This window comes from Ahaetulla prasina, chromosome 3 (genome assembly GCF_028640845.1).
Source record: "Ahaetulla prasina isolate Xishuangbanna chromosome 3, ASM2864084v1, whole genome shotgun sequence".
Classification (NCBI taxonomy): domain Eukaryota; kingdom Metazoa; phylum Chordata; class Lepidosauria; order Squamata; family Colubridae; genus Ahaetulla; species Ahaetulla prasina.
Window position 1 is genome coordinate 83702825 of NC_080541.1, and position 25600 is coordinate 83728424.

At 43.9% G+C, this 25600-nt stretch overlaps 1 protein-coding gene across 2 annotated transcripts in view; it reads right to left on the reverse strand.

Moving 5' to 3' along the window:
- Positions 1-18770, reverse strand: part of RIPK1 (receptor interacting serine/threonine kinase 1) — a 28434-nt gene extending 9664 nt beyond the window's left edge. For both annotated transcript variants that reach the window (XM_058177965.1, XM_058177964.1), the window contains exons 1-9: positions 18644-18770; positions 13942-14140; positions 12156-12309; positions 11513-11650; positions 7641-7869; positions 7388-7537; positions 5959-6035; positions 5742-5832; positions 1795-2388 (exon numbers count right to left, since the gene is read on the reverse strand). In XM_058177965.1, the coding sequence (XP_058033948.1) occupies positions 1795-2388; positions 5742-5832; positions 5959-6035; positions 7388-7537; positions 7641-7869; positions 11513-11650; positions 12156-12309; positions 13942-14093 (1585 nt within the window). In that variant the 5' untranslated portion in view covers positions 14094-14140; positions 18644-18770. The remainder of the gene's footprint in view (positions 1-1794; positions 2389-5741; positions 5833-5958; positions 6036-7387; positions 7538-7640; positions 7870-11512; positions 11651-12155; positions 12310-13941; positions 14141-18643) is intronic.
- Positions 18771-25600: the final 6830 nt, after the last annotated feature.

Sequence of the window (25600 nt, forward strand, 5' to 3'; positions counted from 1 at the left end):
TAACTTTTAAGAGTATAAAATACAATTGATTCTATAACTACCCAAATGAAAATCTGAGTGACGGTAATGGTATTCAGTAGGCTGATAAAAAAACAACTCTTCCCAATGGGGCAATCTAGTGATATGGTGGTATATAAGCAAGATTGACTGTTATAGAATCCTGTTTCCAGCTCTCTCAGCTTGTAAAAATCCACCAGTTTGGCCATCTGTAGCAAGTAAACTTTACTTCCATTGGATTAAAGAGAAAATCTTTATCAAACATAGTTCCAGGTTCTGTGGGTTCTACTTACCTTTACTACCGGTTCGCAACGGGATTGCATGCGCAGATCGCCAATGACGACATCCGGGTCAGTGGGCGGGGTTTCCTTCCGGTTTTATTACCGGTTCTTGTGAACCGGTCCGAACCGGGGGCAACCCACCACTGCATAGTTTATTTTAAAAACAAAATACTAGTGCAATTTTTAAATCACTAAAATAGCCATGTCTGGGCCAGACCACAATCCCTTCTTACTAGGAATTTGAATCTTGAATGTCAGTATTATTTTCATCTACAGTATTCAAATTTGTATTAAGAATTTTATTCTTCATCAAGTCAATGATGCAACCATGTGTCTTGTATACAGGTATTCCTTGAATTACAGCCACAGTTGACCCCCAACATTTCTGTTGCTAAGCGAGACAGTTAAGTGACTTTTGCCCCATTTTATGACCTTTCTTGCCACAGTTGTTAAGTGAATCACTGCAGTTGTTACATTAGTAACACAGTTGTTAAGTGAATCTGGCTTCCCCATTGACTTTGCTTGTCAGAAGGTCACAAAAGGGGATCACCTGACCCCGGGACACTGCAACCATAAATGTGAACTAGTTGCCAAGCATCTGAATTTTGATCACATGACCACAGCAATACTACAATGGTCATTAAGTATGAAAAACAGTCATAAACCATTTTGTTCATGGTTGTTATAACTTTGATCGATCACTAAAAAAACATCGTAGTAAGTCAGTCAAGGAGGACTACCTGTATGTTGTACTATAATATTTACAATCTTCAGCTCATATGGATGGGCATTAGATCACACAAAGCTGTATTACAGTGCTACAACAGACTTTGTGAAAAATTTCATTCAGGCCAATTATTGTTGCAATTTAAATTATTGTTAACAACCTCAGAGGTTAAGATGTAGTACCGTATTTTTCGGAGTATAAGACGCACCGGAGTATAAGACCCACCTTAGTTTTTGGGGACGAAACTAAGAAAAAAGCTGATTGGCAGGTGGGTTGGCCTCCTGGAATATCCCCAGTCAGCTGTTCCAGAGGTGAATTTTAGCAACAGGTTCCTTGGTTGTGAGTTTGCTCTTTTTTTTTTTTTTTTTTTTTGCTTTTTTTCTGCCTCTGAAACTTTGTTGCAGAAAAAACTTTTTTCTGCCTCTGAAATCCTCCAAAACAGCTTCAGAAAAAAAGCCTCTGAAGCTCTGTTTGGGGGCTTCTTTTCTGAAGCTTCGTGTCTGATGCTTTTTTCAGCCTCTGAAACCTCCGTTTGAGAAGCCGGGCAGGGCTACATTCGGAGTATAAGACACACCCAGATTTTCATCCTCTTTTTTGGGGGGGGAGGGAAGGTGCATCTTATACTCCGAAAAATACAGTAGTTAAAGCTGGTTAACTTTATTATTGTGGGTTGCAAATGGACTCTGCTTTTCTTTTCTTTTTCCTGGCTAATGGATGCTGAGTGGACATGACCACCATGATGCAAAGAGAAATAAGCAACCCTCCAAACTCCCATAAGATCTCACTTACCAGTTTCTGTGCTCAAGCTTTGGGAATAATGATATGGATTGTATAGCTTGGCCTGACTGTTTATGCCAGATTCTGGAACTGGTGCTTTATTGAAATCAAAGTTTGTGGCTAAGGGTGCTCCATAGAGATCTTCTGTACTTAGTAGCCTTCTGGGATGTTGAGTTCCTGCCCCCAAAAAGCCATTTGGATCTATGGCTCCTGATGGTGTTGAGTGCCACGGACGACTTGAATGAGCTGTACCGATATTATTGTGACTCACACTTGCTTGGATGTTTTGAGCTCTGGGGTACAACTCTGGTGTCTGAGGTGTGGCTGGCGCTTTGGCAAATGGGTCATAGGAGACCTTTCTCCTTCTCCTCTCCTCTTCTAGCATTTCAGCACTGCATGCAGCAGAAGGACCTTCTGGCTTATCCATCCGGCTGCCATAGAGATGGTAATTTAGTTCATCCTGTAATTTTCGTTGCAAGGTTGCCGGGGGCTCAAAGGCATTTTCACAGCTTTCTACAGGCTCGTTTTCTGGATATGGCTCAAACATGTTTTCATCTATGGTGTTAGCAGTGAAACCTTGAGAACTGTGTAAAGAACCAGGTTGATCTGCGGGATAGATTAGAAGTTTGATTTTATTCCCAAAGGTTTCACGGAAAAATTCTAGTCACTTTGTGGGGTCTCTTATTGATCAACCCCATTGAATGCAAGATTAAATCCAATATACCCCCACCTTCCTTAACCTGGTATCCTTCAGAACACTGGGATTACAACTCCTAATATTCTGTGCCATTAAGTCCTTCCCCACATTTTGTTAGAAGTTCCATTGAACGTGGTAAGCTTACTAGTAAACAGAAATTATATAATCTCTTTGAAACTGCCCCTGCTTCATGGTTCTCCTAATAGTCAACCTGGCTCAAACAGAAATATTCAGCACTATCTGCTATTTTGATGGGTTCTAATTTATCTTAAGGGACGCGGTGGCTCAGTGGCTAAGAAGCTGAGTTTGTCGATCGAAAGATCGGCAGTTCAGCGGTTTGAATCCCTAGTGCTGCGTAACGGGGTGAGCTCCCGTTACTTGTTCCAGCTTCTGCCAACCTAGCAGTTCGAAAGCACATAAAAAATGCAAGTAGAAAAATAGGGACCACCTTTGGTGGGAAGGTAACAGCGTTGTGTGCGCCTTTGCCGTTTAGTTATGACGGCCACATTACCACAGAGATGTCTTCGGGCAGCACTGGCTCTTCGGCTTTGAAATGGAGATGAGTGCCACTCCATAGAGTCAGGAATGACTAGTACATAGGTGCGAGGGGAACCTTTACCTTTACCTTTAATTTATCTTAACCGAGATCTCTGAATAGTATATATTTGCTTTATTATGGAAGAACACTATTCTCCTTTATAGTTTTTGTCATTAGGATAACTCAAACACCTTTTGCAGTTAAATGTTTCCTAGCATGGTTGCCTGATCCCTTATATGCCAGCTCATCAAGAATGATTTGAAGATGGTCCTTTCCAAGGCAGCACCTCTAAAATCAATAGTTATGGGGCAAGCTGAAAGAGTGTATTTTCAGTTAAAATGTCCCAATCTTCAAATTCCTTCCATTTTAAGTTTTCATTACAGACTTGGAATGTAACCCTTTCCAGACATTTTGCTACTGTGATTTCTAATCAAGGCTCAAGATTGTCCTTTTATTATGTTTTTCAAGCTATTGTTGAATTATTTGTGGTTTAGGTGGTGGCTGGGAATTGAGTTAGTGCCCCAAGACCCCTTTCTTATATTTGTCTGCTTGATTGTTTTCCCAGGTGGGCACATTGGTTGTGTAACAGCCACCTTTGGTAAGGTGTAACAATAAAACTGTCAGATCTGGAAGCCATATTTTTTATTGGATCTTCAGGCCTGCCACATTTACTACTGTGGGAAACTGGGAGGGGGGTTTATATGGAGCCAGGGTGATATATAGTCATAATAACATTCCTTTCTCAGAAAGTTTTGCCCTGCACATGGAGGGCTGGAACAGGGAGGGATCTCCATTTGGGATGGTGCTTGGATTGGACCATGTGATGGGCATGGGGGTGTTGGGCAATGACTTGAACTTTCCTTTGGGTGGGGAAAACCTGGAAGCTTTCAGATTCGGGTTTTTCCAGATGTGCCAATATGACATCTCTAATAAAATGGAACTTTCAGGAAACTCAAGCCTCTGAGTTTTCTTTCGTTGGGGGTGTCACTTGGAACCCTGACAAAAACACATTTTTTTAAAAAAAAAAGGCTTGAAACTACTGTAGCAGCCAATATCAATAGTATTAGCACAGACTTATATGCCACTTCACAGTACTTTACAACCCTCTCTAAGCGGTTTACAGAGTCAGCATATTGCCCCCACAATCTGGGTCCTCCTTTTACCGACCTCGGAAGGATGGAAGGCTGAGTCAACCTTGAGCTATTGAGAATCGAACTGCTGGTATCAGCAGAATTAGCCTGCAATACTGCATTCCAACCACTGCGCCACCATGGCTCAGTGCAGATAGGAGCTCATTCCCACCTTGTCAGGCAGGTGCATTTTGCTCTGGTTGCAGATTTGGGGAAAAGGGTAGAAAATGCAAAGCAGTTACAGTGGTGATACATAGGAACTTCATCTAGGAACATTAGTAAACATAAAGATTCCTGCTAGTCAGTCAGTGCCTCTGAATAACATTAGCCAATGATGAGAGAGAAGAATAATAATTTTAAAAATAATAGGGGTACTGGATTCTCCATTAAACATATCTCTCTCCTCCCTCTCTCATCATGTAATTTGACTATTTTCTGATTGCTAAAGGGAATATATAATCAACTCTGAATTTGTGATTACAAAATCTGCTAGAGATTTTGTACCTGTTAGTCCATGGCGTTATAAAAAAATAAGAAATGCAACTAGCACCAAGGTACCTTCTTTCATGCCTGGTGGTTATGCCCGAAAGCGAAAAAGTATTGGACCAAAATACAAACCATAAATCTTGGCTGCAAGATTTAATATATTGCGAAATTGAGTTAAATCCGGAAACATTTCTCCTGGGAATATTAAAAACTAAATTTGATAAAAAAAAAAAATAAGATATCTGATCCTACATATACTAACAGCAGCAAGAATTGCGTTCACGCAATATTGGAAGGAACTTACCACCAGAAGGATTGATTATCCAGAAAATATTTGAATGTGCCGAAATGAATAAACTAACCTTAGAATTAAAAGAAAAAGATGATTCGGAATATTATGTGGTTTGGGAAAAATGGTATAGGTGGATAGACAACAGAAACAAAAATAGGTAATATTTATAAGGAAGTTGAGGATGTATATGTATATAATGTAGATTTTACTTGAATTGTTAATCCAAAGCATATAAAAATAACACTCTGTTTGCCTATGTTTTAGAGTTATGGAAAAGAAAAACTACAATAAAAATTATTTATAAAAAAATAAAAATAAGAATGATCAAAAGCTGAAACATTAAACAACAAAATCCAGCCTGTGCATGGATTTTATCTTCTACTGAACTTTTTCTTTAAGAATTCGCAATGACAAAAATATGCCAAATAAAATAAAACAATGGGAGAGGCTTTACTGGAGAGGTCATGTGATAATATCTTCTGTTCTCTAAGAACAGGGGTCACCAACCTTGGCAACTTTAAGCCTAGTGGACTTCAACTCCCAGAATTCCCCAGCCAGCTTTGCTGGGAGTTGAAGTCCTCCAGGCTTAAAGTTGCCAAGGTTGGAGACCCCTGCTCTAAGAAGATCTAATTAGTTTTTATTTTATAATCCCATAGGTTCAGAAATGTTCATTTTCCTAGGCATGGATCTCCAATATAGTTTTTAGTTGGAAGGTCGTGGCTGATTATCAGGCATTGCTGCCCCTAGGATCTGTTGGACGAACAATAGTGTAAACTGGATATAAATAAAATAAAATAATAAAATAAAATAAAATACCCGATCGAGCTCTGCTGGGAGGTTCTGACACAGCATCTACTTGGAGAGATTCCATCCGTTTTACAAGTTCAATTGGTTCAGGATATCTTTCCTATTACACAGAACAAGAATAACAAAAAGTGATGAAATTATAGGAAGAATGTAGCTTTAATAGGAATACACAATAGGGTACCTTTCAAAGGTAACGCTGATAGATTGTACATGTTTGATAACTTACTTTTAATTCTCTCACATGGTCTTCCACATCCGGTTCAAAGTTTTCATGGTAATATGGCTTGTAAATCAAATTTATTTCTACAATGAAAGAATTAGTAAAAAAAATTGAAATAAAAATCAATAACATTGTCACTAGAAATGAGAGGTGTAATTATGTTAATTTAAGTTTGCACATCATTCTAAGCTTATGGTTAGAATTAGAATTGCTTTAAACTAGCATTGTCCCTTAAGTTCTATAAAACAAAAGTTCTAGCATGTAGTTTTCTCCTAAATTATTTTAGTACTAATGGTTACACAAATGATAATAGACCTGGCCGTAGATTCTGTGATATGCTTAATACAGATAGTCCTCGACTCACAACAATTCATTTCGAAGTGATAATGGCACTGAAAAAAAGTGACTTTTGACAATTTTTCACACTTATGACCATTGTAGCATTACATTCGGATGCTTGACAACTGACTCACATTTATGACGGTGTTTGCAGTGTTCCCAGAGTCACATTATCCCCTTTTGCGATCCTCCTGACAGGCAAAGACAATGGGAAGCCAGATTCACTTAACAACCGTGTTACTAATTTAACAACTGCGGTGATTCACTTAACAAATGTGGCAAGAGAAGTCGTAAAATGGGGCAAAATTCAAATTAACAAATTTCTCACTTAACACCATAAATTCGGGGCTCAATTGCGGTCGGAAATTGAGGACTACCTGTATTCAGATTTAGCGAGAAACATGTTATGTATCTGTAAATTATTGAAATGAAAATGTGTCTATATAGTTATGCAGGAGTGGGTGGATCAGTGCATATGCGAAAGCTCCATGTAGGGAAACCCGTCAGTTATTCACTGAAAACAGATTAAATAGGAACGGAATCAGGAAAAACAAAATCACTGTACATATCTTGTTATGTAAATTCTTATTTTTTGAGCTTTTAGAAGAAGTAATGTGTGTCTAGAATTCTCATTATGTTACTAGGTTGGATTGAAGTTCCTACCTGTGGTTTTCGAACTGTGTTACATAGGGGAGATGTGGATGTTACAATCTAGTGGAGAAATCATTTAGATAATTTATGAGCTTTGATATAATACATGAAAACCAGATCCTCACAGATTTCAGGAATCAGGAAATCTATACCATTCCTTTCCACTATGTTTTTAGAAGGTATGTAAAAGTGGTGGTTTTTTTTCCAGTTTAGTTCAGAAAGCCTTTCAGCTCTTGATGTCTATATTGTTTTGATACGTACAATGAATGTTGGGTCGCATGAATCACAATGGTGTATAACGTATGGGAGAGTTTCCATGTGCACCTTGCCTGGTTTCATTTTTGCTGCTTATGGAAATCGATCCACATTTTCTTTATGCCCAGTTGTGCACTACCATGATCTTTTTGCCTTGCTATAAATAGTTAGCAGAAGTATCTTGTATTACCTGCAAAGGTTGGCCGATCATTTGGCTCTTTGTCCCAAGAGCGTTCCATTAAAGTAACAATCTCACGTGGACAACTATCTTCCACCTCTTTGATAGGCGGCCTGTTCCCTGCTGTGATACAATGGTACAGCTGTGTATCATTGACTGCATCTGGATGAGGAAGAGAGAGAAGAATTGGGCATCAGTAGCATGACGCTGACTACATGCAGTGCAATATTTTATAAAGTACAGATATTTGATTGTAAACTCTTACTCTCGTAAGGTTCTTTGGAAGCAAAAATGGCCCATAAGACAATGGCAAAACTGTAAACGTCTGATTTTTCCACAGGCGTTGCATTGATGTCCTGCAGATGTTCTGGGGCCATGTAGGAAAGGGTGCCAGCATTACACTTGGAATTCTGTTTGATTTTCCTCTGTCGACTGGTCTCTTCTTTAGTCAGCCTGCTCCAGTTTTTGAAACAAGCCACACCAAGGTCTGCTATCTACAAGACAGATGAGAGAGTTTTGAAAAGAAAGGAAAGGAGAGGGGTCCATACGGGGCAGGATGATCTGTTCCTTTTGTGTTTGTGTCATCATGTGGCACGCACATACAAATGAACAGGAGCTTTTGTTGCAATGAATGGTATTGTTTCCATCACTTTCACAAAAGCCTCTGATCCTCTAGATTGGGTGTCAAACCTGATTTCATTGAGGGCCGCATCAGGTTGTGTTTGACCTCGGTGGGCTGGCATGGGTGTGGCCAGGGAGCGCCTGTGGTGGACCAAGCACTCTGCCAGCGAAAACAGGCTCCCGAGCTCTGTTTTCGGCTATCACGGAGCTCTGTTTTCACTGGCAGAGGGTTGCAGGGGGCCGTGGCAGGCTTAAATGGAGCTTAGGAGCCCATTTTTGCTGGCAGAAGCACTGCGGGCCGGATCTTCACTGTTTCCAGGACGGCTCTGTGGGCGAGATCTAAGTACCCCGCAGGCTGCATCCAGCCCCTGGGCCTTGAGTTTGACATCCCTGCTCTAGATCAAGGGTGTCAAACTCACAAAGACACATTGTCATCACGTGACATATTGCTTTTTCCCCCTTTGCTAAACTGGAGGTGGGCGTGGCCAGCGGATGACGCATCGGTCTGGAGGCCGCGAGTTAGACACCCCTGCTCTAGATGCCTCAGAGCATGGCCCAGCTGGAAGCAACCAAGACTCTAGCAGGTGACATGCTTACGTATATTGAGTGTTTCCAATATATTTGATATGTCATTAAATATGGTAGGTTTCTCTGACCAGCAAAGCAAAAGCAATATTCCGATGTAAACAAGTTGGAAAGGTTTGCAGTACCATAGGAATATGGTTTAGACCAGGGGTTCCCAACCCCCAAGCAAAATCCTATCCACGGGATGCAGGCAGTGCACAAAACCACATTTCTCTCGCCCACAAAAAAAACCCAAAAAACTCTCTCCATGGAACCAGTCCCTGATACTCAAAAGGTTGAGGTTCCACTGGTTTAGACTAACTTCTGGGGAACACATGGTGAGCTGAAGACATCTATATAGATGTTTTCATGTATGTAGCAGAGCAAAAGACTGTGGCAGAGATTAAAGAATTGGCTAGTAGACCATTCTTCAGAACCTCTCCAAATATGGAAAGGATGGGAGATTACCCACAAGTGCTCCAGATGACTGCTTTTGCAACAGCAGCCATCTCCCACTTGTTTAAGCACCGGAAAAGCTTAAGCATAAAAATATAGCCTAGTAAAGCTATTAGGAACCTTTAGAATAAATTTGAAAAGTAAACAGTTATGTTTAGGTTCAACTCTGAACAAAAAAAAATTACAAGATTAAGAACTTAAATAATTTGAAATAAACAGCAGAAAGCTAAATAAGAAAGTTATACATAGATTAAGGGTTCAGATAATTTTGGAATATAGCTTCTTGTGAGAACCACAATTATTTTGGCCATCTTGGCTCATAATAAAGATAAGCAACTCTGATTTTAGAAATTGGACGCTGAAGGGGGACTAAAGATTCAAAGTATGGTAGAAGTGGGGGAAAAATATAAGATAGCTTTTGGTGTCAGTTAATTGGGACTTACAAAATTATACAAAATGTCACAACACTGAAAATATTAAAGGAGATCTTTGAAGAATGGAGCCAACTGGTTCTTGTTGTCCGTATAATAGCCAGAAATGTGTGATTTAGATAGCCCTTGCTGTAAGTTTATTGAATGGCTTTTTAGCTTTATGATTGGGCAGGAAGTCACTAAGTCAGAAATGTTTTTGTCTTTTGATTCATGCCTTAAAAATAAACGAACAATAAAATAGAATTACAATGACATACAACCTAACAACATTCAGCGTCCACTGATCCCCAATCTCTTTCACATAGTCTATAAGCCCCCAAGACTGTGCGGCTGAAAATCCCCCATCTTCGGGTGCTATTTTAGTCTTGCCCAATAAAATCCTCACTCGTGAAACTCTTAAAAATCCACAAAAAATGCTGCTGACCTGACCACAGGAAGAAGCTGATCTGGCAGAATGCAAATCCAGATCAACAGTAAAAGCTGAAAAGCTATGATGGTGGCTCTTGTTGTGACCAATACTTCATTTTCTAAGTCCCATTCTAGAAACCCTGTGAAATATTTCAAAAAGTCGTTTGAAGAAGTATGCAAATTAACATTACCACTATTGCTCTTTCCTCTCCCACCCTAGTTCTTTTCCCTTTAAAGTCATACCTCTTAACAGAGGTGGCATGTGATTCCCAGCTCCCCTTTTGGTAGCCTTGGAGCCACCATAGAACATGCTGAAAACTGGGAGAGACAGATGAACAATCTGGTGCAAACCCTAAAATATGCAAGCTACAGTTCACTGTGAGAAGAAAATCCTTAAAACTGGCTTCCATTCTGACATTCTAAAATCTATGCTCAAGGTGTTATTGAGCATGCTGTGATTTTCAGACTTTAAGTCTAGAATAGGCCTAGAATAGGCAACCTCGTATTTTCCAGATCGGAATAAAACTACTTGCCACAAACAACTTGCTGTGGCCAACTTGCCATACGACAAGAGTTACACTAATATCAAAGAAATAGAATAGAATCATTAAAGAAAGGATGCCAAAGGAGGGACATGAATGAAATGTGAATTACAAAAATTAAAATATTTTTTAAACTGTTTTAAATAATTAAAATTGTTGAATTGTCCTGCAGTGAGTGAATTGGCCATGGTGAGTTGGCTACAGCGAGTTGGCCATGGCAAGTTGTTCGTAGACCCTTTCCAGAGATACAGCTTTCTCCAGCCAGCCAGCACAATCAGTAGCAAGTCATCAAGAACCTTATAATCTAGAACAGGGCTGTCAAACTCAAAGCCCACCGGCTGCATCCGGCCTGTAATGTGATTAGATCTTGCCCACAGGGCTGCCCTGGAAACAGTGAAGGACCAGCCCCTGGCCCCAACTCAGTCCAGCCAGGCACTTATCTACAACTTGGTGGCAGCCATCCGGGCCAGAACACAGTCAGTCTTAGCCGCAGGGCTGCCCTGGAGCCAGCAAGGGGCTGCCACACCCACTCATGTTGGGGGATGCCACCACAGGCATCCCCCAACACGAGCGACATCGAGCTGGCCACACCTACCCCAGCCACATCCACCCAGTTGGCTGCGATCACCCAGCCATGGCCCCGAGTCAACCACAACCCTGATGCGGCCCTCAATGAAATTGAGTTTGGCACCCCAATCTAGAATATCTGGAGGCCACCATGATGTCTAACCCTACTTTAGTTTTACCCATTTGAACTTGCTGAAAAAATGGATCAAGGAGTGACATCATGCATTTGGAGATCCTCAGACTCTTCCACCCAGACTGGAGTAAGTTTTCTGTGTGAAGAAAGTCTTTTGCACACCCATGATATCTTTCCCTTTACCCAACACAAAAATCTTAAAATGACATTGCAGGAAGGCAAAGAGTAAACAGTCAGATATAGTGAGAAAGGAAAATTGAGTTCCTGTACCACAAATCCATCTAGTGAAAATTGTCCTCCCAATCACCCCTTTATAGCTTAACAGGCAAACATACATTTAACAGACACTTGTGGTTCTGATTTTAGTAGAAACTGAAAATGTGTGTGTGTGTGTGTTTCTGCATGTTCACGTTACCTTGATGTGAAATTCTTCATCCACAAGAATATTTTCTGGCTTCAGATCCTTATGCACTAATCCTTGTTCTGTTAAGTAAAGCATTCCTTCAACTATCTCCAGAATAAACCGTCCTTTCACAGGCAAAGGAATAGGAGTCTATAAGGGGGGGGAAAAGGCGTTCCAGAAAAATATTGATCACATTTGATCTAGGTATCTACAAAACTGAATTTACCAGGTCAAATAGCAGGTCATAAAAAAAGTTCCTGAATTATTCAGACCCATGAATATAGGACATCGGCTAAGCATGATGGATATTTTAATCCAACACATCTGGAAGGCATTCACTTGGGGGAAGGTTTTTAAATCATTCTTATAAATTTGAATGGATGACACACATCTGGACTCAATCCAATTTCTTATATTGCACTTTCCCCATCATTTAGCAATCCCTTCATCATATTGTACCATTCAGCAATCCCATATAATAAGCACTATAAACACCAATTGTTTGGGAATTAAAATCCAAACCATTTTCATGGCCATATAAAAAATGTCACCTCTAGCAAATGGTAAGATTGAATAACATCTCCTAGTTTTTAGGCAATTTCTCCAAAATGACCAGTGGATTAAGTTGCGCATTATCAATATACTTCCTACTTACTGCTTTTAGAACAGACATCATGTCTCCTTTGCGTATGTATTCAATCACAAGGGAGTAGTTTCCATCCTCCAGGATGACACCTAGTAGTTTCACCACCCGATCATGATTTAGTTTGTGCATAATCATGCCTTCCTCTAGAAGAGAATTGTTACATCTGGAAAATAATTATATAGGTGTTATCAAGAGAACTGGAGATCTAACATTCTAAAATCTATGCTCAAGTTGTGATTTTCAGACTTTTAAGCCTAGAATAGGAACCTGATATTTTTCAGATAGATTGGCTTCTCCTTGCAACCAGCACAATCAATACTAGCAAGACATCAAGAGCATTCTTATTTAGAATATCTGGAGGCCATCAGGACTGGAGATCTAACATTCTAAAATCTATGCTCAAGTTGTGATTTTCAGACTTTTAAGCCTAGAATAGGAACCTGATATTTTTCAGATAGATTGGCTTCTCCTTGCAACCAGCACAATCAATACTAGCAAGACATCAAGAGCATTCTTATTTAGAATATCTGGAGGCCATCAGGACGCCTAATTCTGCTTTAGTTTTATTCCTCTGAACTTGCTGAAATGGGGGATCAAATTGCGATGACAGCAGACAATTAAACACAAGCCATAATCCCCAGTACCACCAGGTCTGTTGCACTACAAGTCTCACAAACCTTAATCAACTGTGATGTTTGAGAGGAACACATCTGCAGTGTACCACACTGCAGAAAACTGGTATAATGAAACTGCAATCAATGCAGGTGAATGAATGAGAAGTGGTCGTATATATGAGTGGCAATTCCTATTATTACCAGTGGTGTATTCTATTGTTTTTACACCAGGAATATTAAAGGATCCAGGTTCTTTCTTGTTGGCTTTTCCACTATCCCTTGCACTTCAATGTGCATGCAAGTCTGGGGAACGGCTGCATTTTAATCTCCATAATAAATTAGTGTAATACATTATAGGAAGTTAAAATGGCTCCTACATCATGTAAAAGAAAAAAGAACTATTTGAAATATATGGGGATATTCTGTAGACACCTAAATGAATCCTCAACTGGTGCCTTTTGCAGAGCCAGGAGTAATGAACCACTTGCAGCAAAAATTAGCTTAAAGTCTGCAAGATCAAAAATACACACAATAACTACCTTCCTCTGTGGTTCTGAGCTCAATGAGATTTAAATTGTATAATCTATTGTCAGATACAGGGGAAAAAAGGGCCAGAGCTATTGCCCTTTTGTTCTGCTTGGACACAAGGAATTGTGGTGGTGGTCTGGTTAGAATGAAGTATAAGGTACCTGCCATGAACAGCAGGTTGGACTAGAAGATCTCCAGAGTCCCTTCCAAGCCTATAATGCTATGTTTCCAAGTATTTCAGGTTAATTCCCCTGACTGCCAGTTCAATCCTGACTGGCTCAAGGTTGACTCAGCCTTCCAAGGTCAGTAAAATGTGGACCCGGATTGTTGGAGGCAATAGGCTGACTCTGTAAACCACTTAGAGAGGGCTATAAAAGCAATATGAAATGATAAGTGCTATTGTTGTGCACTTTTCTTAAGACAAATCTGGTCTGTCTGGGAGAAGCCAAAGGTTAGGTTCCTTTTACATTCTTATTAAACACCACTAGGAGAATCTTGTTTTGGTAATAATCTCCGGTAATCAAATCTTTAAAAATATAAAGAACAAAATCAGCCAAAAGACCAGCTAATCTCGTTTGAAATTACCAGGACTTTGATGGCTAATAATTCTGTCCTGCCCTCTTCTGTCTGCGAAGAACATTTCTCCAACTTACTCTGTGCGTTGAGGTCCAGTATACACAGTTTTTAATATTACAAGCCCATGACTTTTGTGGTAGCATAATGAGACAGTTCCAAAACCACCAGCATTCAGCCGGCTTTTTTCCAAAAAATCCTCCGATTTCATCTGGATGTCAGCCAAGTCCATGATTGTGGTTCACCGAGCACTTTAATTCAGAAAAAAAAATCCAATGCCTGAAATGTTAATACAGAAGAGAAGATATTTTATGACTCATCCTTCAATTCCTAATGTAGATTCTGGACAAAGCAGGTACTTTTGTAACCTTCTAAAAAAGTTCAGAAGATGACTTCAATTTCCACACATCTAATGCATCTTCAGAAATAAAACTCCTATTCAAAGATACTTAGGTACAAACATACTTAGGAAATGAAACCCCCAAATAAGTTTCTATTTCCTTGACTGTCTCAATCAGAGGTAGATACCCTGGCTTTCTCTAGAACAGCGGTTCTCAAACTGGGTCGTGACCCCGTTGGGGGTCGAATGACGATTTGCCAGGGGTCGTCTAAGACCATCGGAAATATGGGAAGTATACTTGCGAATCGAAGAATCGCGCTCCAATGGTTGACTCCACAAGCCAGCTGCAGGCTCTTCAAATCGCTAGCCGAATTCGGCTTCAGGCGCGATGAATTAAAAAAGAGAGAAATCTTTGCTCTGATGTCTCCCTCTCAAGCCAGTTGCAATCACTCCCAATCGCTAGCCTAATCTGGCTTCAGGCGCGATAAACTTAATAGGGGAGGAGTCTCCGCTTTAATGCCTCCATCCTCAAGGCAATCGCAAGCAGTTCAGATCGCTAGCCAATACGGCTTCAGGCGCGATAAATTCAAAACGAAAATAATTTGATGGTTGGGGTCGCCACATCGTGGGGAATTGTATTAAAGGGGTCACTACATCGTGGGGAATTGTATTAAAGGGGTCGCAGCACTATAAAGGTTGAGAACCACTGCTCTAGAAGATCTTTTGGACCTCAATTTAAGCACAGTAATACTAGAATTGATGGGAGTTACTACCAAGAGCATGCAAAGAGCAATCAGCAGCCTATTCCCTAATTTAAAGAGGTTAACTGATTATGTATTTAAAGACAATAAACGGCCAAATTATTCAGCGTAGCAACTGGATTATCTACTTCCAAATTAGCCAGGTATGACAAATGTTATTATAATGAATTTACACATCAGAGTTCACGTCTATGAAGATTCTCAGTCTTCCAAGTCAGTCATCCTCAGTCATCCAGGTTATCCCAAAGGTTCTCTTCAAAAGACAACTGAATTTCCTTGTTTTTTTTCCCCTTGCAAACGTTTCACTTCTCATCCAAGAAGCAGTTTCAGTTCTAAACTTCTTGGATCAGAAGGGAAACATTTTCAAGGAAAAAATCAAGAATGTCCAGTTGCCATTTGAACAGCACTTTTGGGACATCAATGTTCAGTAAGTCTAGAAGACTTTGTAGGAAGTTAGTACCCACCCCCCTCCTAGAAGAATGAAATATTTTAGAAAATATTTAAAAAGACAGAATATATTTCCCTGGATGAGAAATGGAGAAACTTGTTTTAAAGACAAAGCAGCTTCCTGACTCCCCCCACCTTTGTCAATGGGTCAGAGGTAGAAACTCATTCTCCCCACTCTGTCAATGAGTCATCATCTGCAACACAATAGGACCCATCTAGCAACTGAAACTCACCACATGACACCTGGGAAGATTACATCAGCCAGCAAGGCTAGATAAGACCCCCACCCCCTGGGAGTCTGACAATCAATCAGGACACTCTTCCTGTGCCCCAGAAAGTTCAAAGCTCAGAAAAAGCATAAAGCTAGGGAGCGCACAGGATCTCGCCCCTTTTCTGTTCAGGAACTCAAGCCATGTGATCCTGACCACCATTAAACCATCTTTCCAAGCAGCCTCCCTGTTTCCAGTGTCTTTTTCCCCACTTGGAACTGAACCCAGATGGATATTTCTTCCAACAACTTCATATAAACAGAAACAAAATCAGGAAAAAAGGGAAGCAATTAAAAAAAACTTATCAGAATAGTTTTTAAAAATATGTCATGAAGATGGTAGCAAAAACACATAAGTAAGCTGGCTCAACTGGAAGAAGCCACTTCTGCAAAGGCTCAGCAGCAGTTGCTGAAGAATCCAAAGCTGTAGAGTGCTCTTGCATAAAGCCATCTTTTGTAGCATCTCAAAACCATCTCATTGGCCATTGCAAGCACTAGATAATAAACTAGATGGACTTTTTACCCTTTTGAGGAAACTGCCTTATTAAATTAAAATTCTTCATTAAATTAAATTTCTTCTAACTGTCTAGACCAGCGATGGCTAACCTTTTTCTCATGTATCGAAAGCACACGCACAACAGCACACAAGCGTGCCGGCACCCATAATGCAATGCTCCCCCCTGTGCATGCATGCACAACCCCCCTACACTCCCCCTGTGCATGCATGCACATACATGCTCCTCGCCCCCTGTGCACACGCACGAGAGCCCCGCCTCCCCCCCCCGGTTTGGGCCTAGCAGGCTCTCCCTGCAGCCTCCTGGGCCCCAAAACAGGCTGTGGGGTGTGTGCGCTGCACCCATGCTTCCCTGTCCTCCGTGCATGTGTGCTCAACTTCTGCCCTCCCCACACATGTGCGTGTGACCCCCCTGTGCACGCCTCTCCTGCATGAGCCCCACCCTCCACACATCCTGAAAATCAGTTGGCCAGCAGGAAGCGTACGTGCACATGCACAGTGGAGCTGAGCTGGGCAACGGCTCGCGTGCCCACAGAGAGGGCTCTGCGTGCCAGCTGTGGCATGCGTGCCATAGGTTTGCCATCATGGGCCTAGAGTTTAGACAGATTGTTTTTCAGTCTTATCAAAGATGCCAAGGATTGTATCTTGGCTCTTTCCCTTATATAGAAAGTTTGTGGTCTAGACATTTCTTGCCCTGGAGACCTGTAGAACCATCTAAATTCTAAAAGAAATCTGCATGCTTCAGAAGAGATGTTACAGAATACAGAGAATCATGGCACCCCTTTAGAGCTTTCAAGAGATTAGGCTCCACACATAATTCAAGAAGGGGTTGCTTCAGAGAGTATGGGAAAACACTCCAAAATGGGTGCTTTAATAAGCATGGTCTGGAACTCAGCACCAACATTTTAAATAATGTTAAATGGATTAAATAAGTGCTCTTGAAGACGCAACCAATGAGGGAGGGGCTGACAAAAAGAAGAGATAGAGAGGCGTGTATCGGGAGGGATGAAAAAACACACATCTGCACTATTCTAGGCATGAACCTAGCACACAGAATAGAATCAGGAAACCTGTCACTAGAGTGTAACAGAAATCCAGGCAGGACACAACTAATGCATAGAAAAATAGCCTCTTTCTGGAGTAAGATATGAACAAATTCTCCAGATTTATTGCTTTAGTATATGGCAAAATTGTTAAAAAGCATATCACAATTACATTCTCAGTGAGCAAACACGAGCAAAGATATTAGGAGACATACACTGGTATATCTTATTTGCCAGCAAAACACTGGGCACACACTGAAAAAGTTTGTTTCGTAAAGGAAGTGACTCAGACTGATAGACTGAATAGGAGGTGCTTATGGAAGTAAATGTTACATTTTCATGTGTCTGCTCTTGACTCTCATTTTACTTTATCGCCTTGTTTTATTTAATCATCATCATCATCATCATCAATCATCAGATTCATTTTATATATAAAACCTTTTTGGTGCTCTTAAGTCAAAAAGGTTGAATCGAGGTTGTCATTGATTTAGGACTTTTCAGAAGGCACTTTCTACCTAGACATCGGGCCACACTTATAAAAATTTGTTCCTTAACAGGAAAATTCTGTCAGACCTGTGAGAAAATGCAGATTTGGTCAACAGTGGGACCACATGCCTCTTAAAATTCTAGGCATAAGGGAGTTTATGTAACTTTGTATGCCTTTCCTGGAAGAACCTAATTTCTGATCATTCTGACTTGCAGCCAAACTGACAAACCCGGAAGGGCATTATAGGTTGCTTATTCGTTCTCTTTTCTATTCCGATTTTGGTTTTCAGATCCGCGAAGTCAGTTCCGTTCCTTCTTTCTCACACCCAGAGAGACACACGCGGCCTCGGCGCGCCATCTCAACTTCAGAGGCGTAAAAAGAAACGGGAGAAAAACCAGGGCTGCCTGCGAACCTTTTTTTTTTTTTTTTTATAAGACCTATGGATTTCAACTGCCGGAGTTCCCCAGCCATCTGTCCCATCTGTTGAACTCCGTACACTTTTTAAAAAGTTAGTGACATTGAGAAACGTCTTAAGATTGCAAACGGGAAAGAGGCTCTATACCCTTCCCGGTTACATCGCGGACTTCAGAGCTGAGCGGAAGGGCTGGTCTAAAAGCTCCGACCAGAAAGCCGAGCTGTTTTCGATTTCATTTTCGGCTTTCTCGCCTTCCAGGTTTTTTCCCCCCTCCATCTCTGGATCATTGCCTAAGGAAATCAATCGCGAGTGATTAACATCCCAAGAGCAAACGAAGGCCGCGGCTGTCTCCAACCCCTTTAAGAGTCAACGACCCATCCCCAATCCTATTTTCCCTTCAGCGGATACGGGGCGGGGGAAATCAGGAAGAAATGCAGAGGGGACATCAGAAGCGCGATTTCTTCGGGTTAAACAGAAAACCGACCCCATTCCCTTTTAGCTACTCGCCTCCAAAGCGGGGTTCACCCGTTTGCGCGCTCCGGAAAGATGGGGACCCCCTCCTTGCTAAAAACACGCCACCACTTCGCCTGTTTCTTCCTCCTTGGTCCGAACTCTTTCGGGGCGGAGACAGGCGGTGACAAAAGAGGACGGAAGCGCTCTCCAGCCTATGAAACACGCATCTTTCGCGGAGGAGTCGGTCACACGTGAAGCCTCGCAGATGTCTAGTCCCCACTTCGGAAGCCCCAGAGGTTCTGATCTAGAATGTCAGATCCAACCAAAACTTCATTAGGGCCATAAGATCAGTATTATTTTTTTTTGTTAAAAAAAAGTAAAGCGGTTATAAAATGAAAATAGGAAGCTAAAAATTGTAGGAAGTTAGCACTCACCCCTCTCCTAGAAAAAATGAAATATTTTGGAAAATATTGAATAGGGCAGAGTATTTTGTTTCCCTGGATGAGAACAATACAATTGAACGAGTCCAGAAATATTTTACAAGAAGAGTTCTCCATTCCTCTGAAAACAACAAAATACCTTATTCCACCAGACTTGAAATCCTAGACTTAGAAAACTTGGAACTCCGTGGCCTTCGACAAGACCCAAGTTTAACTCATAGAATCATCTATTGTAATGTCCTTCCTGTTAAAGCCTACTTCAGCTTTAATTGCAATAATACAAGAGCAACCAACAGATTTAAACTTAATGTTAACCGCTTTAATCTAGATTGCAGAAAATATGACTTCTGTAACAGAATCATCAGTGCTTGGAATACTTTACCTGACTCTGTGGTCTCTTCCCATAATCCTAAAAGCTTTAACCAAAAACTTTCTACTATTGACCTCACCCCATTCCTAAGAGGAGCATAAGGGGCGTGCATAAGCGCACAAACGGGTAGGCCTACCCGTTCCTGTCCTATTGTTTTTCTTTTCTTCTTCCTATATATATATATATATTTGTTTTCTGAGGTTTTCACGGGTGTTTGTATGTAGGTCTTTGGTTGCTCGGGTTTTCTCCCGTGTAAAATTGGAAGTGTCTTGGCGACGTTTCGACGAAGTCTCATTCGTCATCTTCAGGCTTCAGCTTCGTGCTTCTGGGAGCAATGTGTGATCGCAGCTGTTTCTTCCTTTTAACTGCTAGTGGGGGTTTGAACTGATTGGGTGGGAGTTTGGCTGTGCTCTGATTGGATGGGGGTTTTTTTGTGCTCTGATTGGCTGGGGTGTGTCCTGTTTGGATGGGGGCTTGGTTGTGCTTAGTTTAGTCTGTGTTGCAGGGGGATTTGAGCTGGTGAGCTGCATAGCTGTTGTTTGGCTTTGTGGTCGTGCTACATCTTCATAGTGGGTGTCAGTCTGCTGCATGTATGGATTGGAGGGTTTGAAATGGCTAATGTTGCAGCTGCGGTCTGGCTTCTGGTCCTTGGTCGTGCTTCATGATCAGTGTGGGTTTGGGTCTGCTTTCTGGGTGGATGTGCGGTGGTGACATCCTGTGTGGACCTCGTGAGTGTGGGTCTGGTGTCATTCCTCGTGTTAGGGACTCGTTTGTCAATAAGGGCAGGTTTCCAAATGGCTGGTAGGCGGGAGGTATCATCTCGTTTGTTCATGCTGTGTGGGCGTTTTTCTATCTCAATGGCTTCTCTGATTATTCTGTTGTTAAAGTGTTCAGTTTTGGCGATAGTTCTGGTTTTTTTAAAGTCAATATCATGTCCTGTGACTTTAAAGTGTTGGACCAGGGAAGAAGTTGGTTCCTCTTTTTTGACTGAGTTCTTGTGTTCTTCAATGCGTGCACTTATTCTTCGGTTGGTTTGTCCAATGTATGTGGAGGGGCAGGCGGTGCATGGGATTTCATATACTCCTTGATAGATAGATAGAGCATGCGCAAGATGGCGCCGCATTGATTTCGCGGGGCGATGGTGGTCTCTCTTGTCCGGCGGTCTGGACAGAAGGGAGGGGCGTTTTGACATCGCTGCCCTCCCTTCCTGGTTGAACTGATCTCCTGCCGACCCAGGGAGAGGGTTTTTTGCCCTCAGGAAGAGCTGGGCCGGCAGGACGAGCCCAAATGCTGCCGGCATGTTCTGCCAGCTCGGCCAGCTTGTTTGGGGCGGCGGCTGGCCTCCGGCGTTTTCTTTTGCCGCTTTTGATGGCAGCGGCGGTGGTCGGCGGAGGGGGCGGGGGGCGGAGGGGGCGTTTGACGTTTTCGCCCTCCTCTCACTCGTCCTCCTCTTGCCTGCGGTGGGGGCGGAGGGGCGCTGACACTCGCCTCCTCTCGCCTCGGAGGGGCAGAGGGGCGTTGTCACTCTCGCCTCCTCTCGCCTTGGCGTTGATACACTCGCCTCCTCTCACTCGCCTCCTCGCCTCGGAGGGGTGGAGGCGTCTGTCACTCGCCTCTTCGCCCCTTGGCGTTTGACACACTCGCCCTTCTTTCACTCGCCCTCCTTTCGCCTTTGGAGGGGGCGGAGGGGGCGTTTATCACTCTCGCCCTCCTCTCGCCCTCTTTTTAGCCGAACTGAAACTGCAGAACTGACCAGAAGCGACCAGCAGATGACGGCAGCCGGTGGGGGGGGGCATTTTGATGTCATTGCCCCCTCGTCGGCGGAACAGATAGCTTGCTGGTCCACGGGTCTCTTTGGACAGTTTTCTGGGGGTGATTGTTTCCCGGTGGCAGTTGACGTCGTAATGGGGGCGACGACAGCGGGGATGACTCTACTTTCACATAACCATCGAATCATCTGGCCCTTTCTCCATCACCTGGGCCGTTGTCTACCTCTTTTGTCGTCGAGGATTCCTTTCAGCCGATTTCTGTCCCGTGTATTACACCATCTTCTTGAACAACTTGACCGACCAGGACTGCTTTTCCACCATTTCTCGTGATTTCAATGACATGACATATTTGTGGACGCAACCCTTTGGTTTACCAGATTATTGTTATGCGAACATTTACAGCGGCCGACCTTCTTGCCCTGCGAGATTCCCCTCTCTCGCGGGTTTGGCCCTCCACATTATCGAGGGCCCATCTTGAGGACGGGTTTTGGAACCCCGAGAGGTGGCATGCCAAAAATAGGAGACTCAGGGGATTTTTAATTAACTGTTTTAATCGGTTTTTTAAGGGGAGTTTTAATGGGAATTTTAAGGGGAGGGTGGGAACTGACGGGTTCGGGTTGGGAGGGGTAGGGGGGGTGGATGGAAACCCATCAGGGAGAGGGCTAGGTCCACCATGTGTTCGCGGCGGTAACTTAATAGGTCCTGGGTTTATGGCGAGGGGCGTCGTTCCAGTTTGACAGGGCCGAGCTATTACTACGGTAAGTGGGAGGCAGATATGACGGAAGGGGGCACATCAGGTTTTGGGGCTCGCCCTCGCTGTTCTGACGATTGCGTGCTCCGGCCCCCAGAAATTTCCCGTGATCCAGTGGCCAGGGTAATCGGGACCTGGGCCTCCGGCTGATGTTATGTAATGCCAGGTCCGCGGTTAATAAAGCCCCCCTGATTTCAGATCTTATTCAGGAAGGGACCGCGGACGTTATGGGCATTACGGAGACCTGGCTGGGCACCGAAGGGGAGGTTCCCTTAGTGGAGATGTGCCCACCAGGTTTCCGAGCATTCCATCAGCCGAGGGCCCAGGGTAGGGGTGGAGGGGTGGTGGTTATCATTAAGGAGAGTCTTGAGCCGAGGGAAACCACTGTGCCTCAGATAGCTGGGTGTGAATCCCTCTTCATGAAGTGGGGTCGTAGAACTCAGGTGGGCTTGTTGATCACGTACCTGGCTCCTTGCTGCGTGACTACAGCCCTGCCTGAGCTGTTGGAGTTGCTGGCCGGGTTGGCAGTTGAAACCCCCAGACTGTTGGTCATGGGGGATTTCAATTTGCCATCAGCCGGCGTAGCATCCTCGGCAGCTCAGGAGTTCATGGCTTCCATGACGGCCATGGACCTGATTCAGTTAATTGACGGCCCTACCCACGTCGGGGGAGGTACCCTAGACCTGATTTTTATCTCTGGCCAGTGGTCTAATGATCTGGTTTTAAATGATTTAGTTGTTGAACCTTTGTCATGGTCAGATCATTTTCTCCTTCGTCTAGACTTTCTGACCGCTACCCACCACCGCGGGAGGCGGAACCAATGCGTTGGTTCCGTCCCAGGCGCCTGATGGACCCGGAGAGGTTCCTGGCGGAGCTTGGGCGTTTCCGAACACCTGGCCCGCGACTCGACTGAAGAGCTAGTTGCGGCCTGGGAGCGGGCGCGGCTGGAGCTTTGGACCGTGTCGTGCCTTTGCGGCCTCTGACCCGGCGTCGGTCTCAACCAGCTCCTTGGTTCTCCGAGGAGCTGAGGAGATGAGCGCGGAGAAGGCGCCTAGAGAGTGCCTGGAGATCCAGCCGCTCTGAGGCTGACGGACACTAGTTAGGTCCTATAGTAGGACCTACCTAGTGGCAATGAGGGTTGCGGCGTTCCTCGTTCCTCCCTCATTGCGTCGGCAGATAACCGCCCGGCCGCCCTGTTTCGGGTGACCCGCTCGCTCCTTCAACAGGAGGGGCGGGAGGACCCCCTACAAGGGCGTGCCGAGGAGTTTAACGGTTATCTATACGACAAAATCGTTCAGCTTCGGGATAGATTGGATCAAAATTGGGTAGATCCAGGCGAGGGTTCTGAGGCCCGTCTTGTTGAGGTGGTTTGGGATGACTTTGATCCTGTGACTCCCGAGGACATGGACAGGTTGCTGGATAGGCTGAACGCCACCACATGTTTACTGGATCCGTGCCCCTCCTGGTTAGTACTGGCTACTCAGGAGGTGACACGAGGCTGGCTCCAGGGAATTACAAATGCTTCTTTGTGGGAGGGGGTCTTTCCCGCAGCCTTGAAAGAGGCAGTGGTGAGACCCCTCCTCAAGAAGCCTTCCCTGGACCCAGCTGTTTTAGGGAACTACCGGCCAGTCTCCAATCTTCGCTTTACGGCGAAGGTTGTAGAGAGTGTGGTGGCATGTCAGCTACCCCAGTACCTGGATGAAGCTGTCTATCTAGACCCGTTCCAGTCCGGCTTCCGGCCCGGATACAGTACGGAGACAGCTTTGGTCGCACTGGTGGATGATCTCTGGAGGGCCAGGGATAGGGGTTACTCCTCTGCCCTGGTCCTATTAGACCTCTCAGCGGCTTTTGATACCATCGACCATGGTATCCTGCTGCGCCGGTTGGAGGGGTTGGGAGTGGGAGGCACCGTTTATCGGTGGTTCTCCTCCTACCTCTCTGATCGGATGCAGACGGTGTTGACAGCGGGCAGAGATCGACTCAAGGTGCCTCATGTGTGGGGTGCCGCGGGGTCGATTCTCTCACCCTCCTGTTCAACATCTATATGAAGCCGCTGGGTGAGATCATCAGTGGCTTTGGGGTGAGATACCAACTGTACGCTGATGACACCCAGCTGTACTTTTCCACCCCGGCCACCCCAGTGAAGCTGTCAAGTGCTGTCCCGGTGTCTGGAAGCCGTACGGGTCTGGATGGGGAGGAACAGGCTCAAACTTAATCCCTCCAAGACGGAGTGGCTGTGGATGCCGGCACCTCGGTACAGTCAGCTGCAGATGCGGCTGTCTGTCGGGGGTGAATCATTGGCCCCGATGGAGAAGGTACACAACTTGGCCGTGCTCCTGGATGGTCGGTTGTCCTTTGAAGACCATTTGGCAACCGTCTCCAGGAGAGCATTTTATCAGGTTCGCCTGATCCGCCAGCTGCGTCCCTTCCTGGACCGGGATGCCTTATGCACAGTCACTCATGCTCTCGTTACCTCTCGCCTGGACTACTGCAATGCTCTCTACATGGGGCTCCCCTTGAAGAGCACCCGGAGACTTCAGCTAGTTCAGAACGCTGCGCGGGTTATCGAGGGAGCGCTGAGCTCCCACATAACACCTATCCTGCGCAGACTGCACTGGCTACCTGTTGTTTTCCGGGTGCGCTTCAAGGTATTGGTTACCACCTTTAAAGCGCTCCATGGCTTAGGACCGGGCTATCTACGGGACCGCCTACTGCCGGCTTCTATCTCCCATCGTCCGGTACGCTCCCACAGAGAGGGACTCCTCAGGGTGCCGTCAGCCAAACAGTGTCGACTGGCGGCCCCCAGGGGGAGGGCCTTCTCTGTGGGAGCTCCGACCCTGTGGAACGAACTTCCCCTTGGACTTCGACAATTACCTGACCTTAGGACCTTTCGCCGCGAACTTAAAACTTATTTATTTCGTATGGCTGGACTAGCCTTATTTTATGGGGGAGTACGTTTTTTTAACATTTTTGGGCATTTGAATTAGTTTTTTAAGGGATGTTTTTAATTACTGTGTGTATTTATATTTTAACTGCCTGTTCACCGCCCTGAGTCCTTCGGGAGAAGGGCGGTATACAAATTAAAATATTATTATTATTATTATTATTATTATTATTTTCTAACTCAATTTTGTCTTTGGGGTTTCTTAGGATGGTGGATATTTTTCGGTTTGTGCAGAATGCTGTCTTGATGTTGTGTTTGTGGAGGATCTTGCTGATTCTGTCTGTGGGGCCTTTTATATATGGGAGGAGGTCTGTGCCGTTTTCTTGTTCTCTGTCTTGGATTTTAGTGGGGGGGTTCTTTTTGGATTAGCTTGGCAACCTTATTTCTTTGGAATCCATTTGATGTTAGTACATTAGTAAGAGTGTCTAGTTCGGTTTTTAGGTGTTGTTTGTCAGCTAAGCGTTTAGTTCTAGAGATGAGTGTCTTGGCTACGGAGTTGATCTGTGCTGGGTGGTGGTGTGAGAGTGCGTGCAGATAGCGGTTTGTGTGTGTTTTCTTCTGGTAGATGGTGTGTCCTAGGGAGCCATTGGGTTTCCTGTAGACTAAGACATCCAGGAAGGGAAGTTGGTTGTTAACTTCTGTTTCCATGGTGAACTGTATTTTGGGGTGTAGGCTATTGAGGTGTGTGAGGAAGTTGTCAAGTTTTTCTTTCCCGTGTGGCCAGATTATGAAGGTGT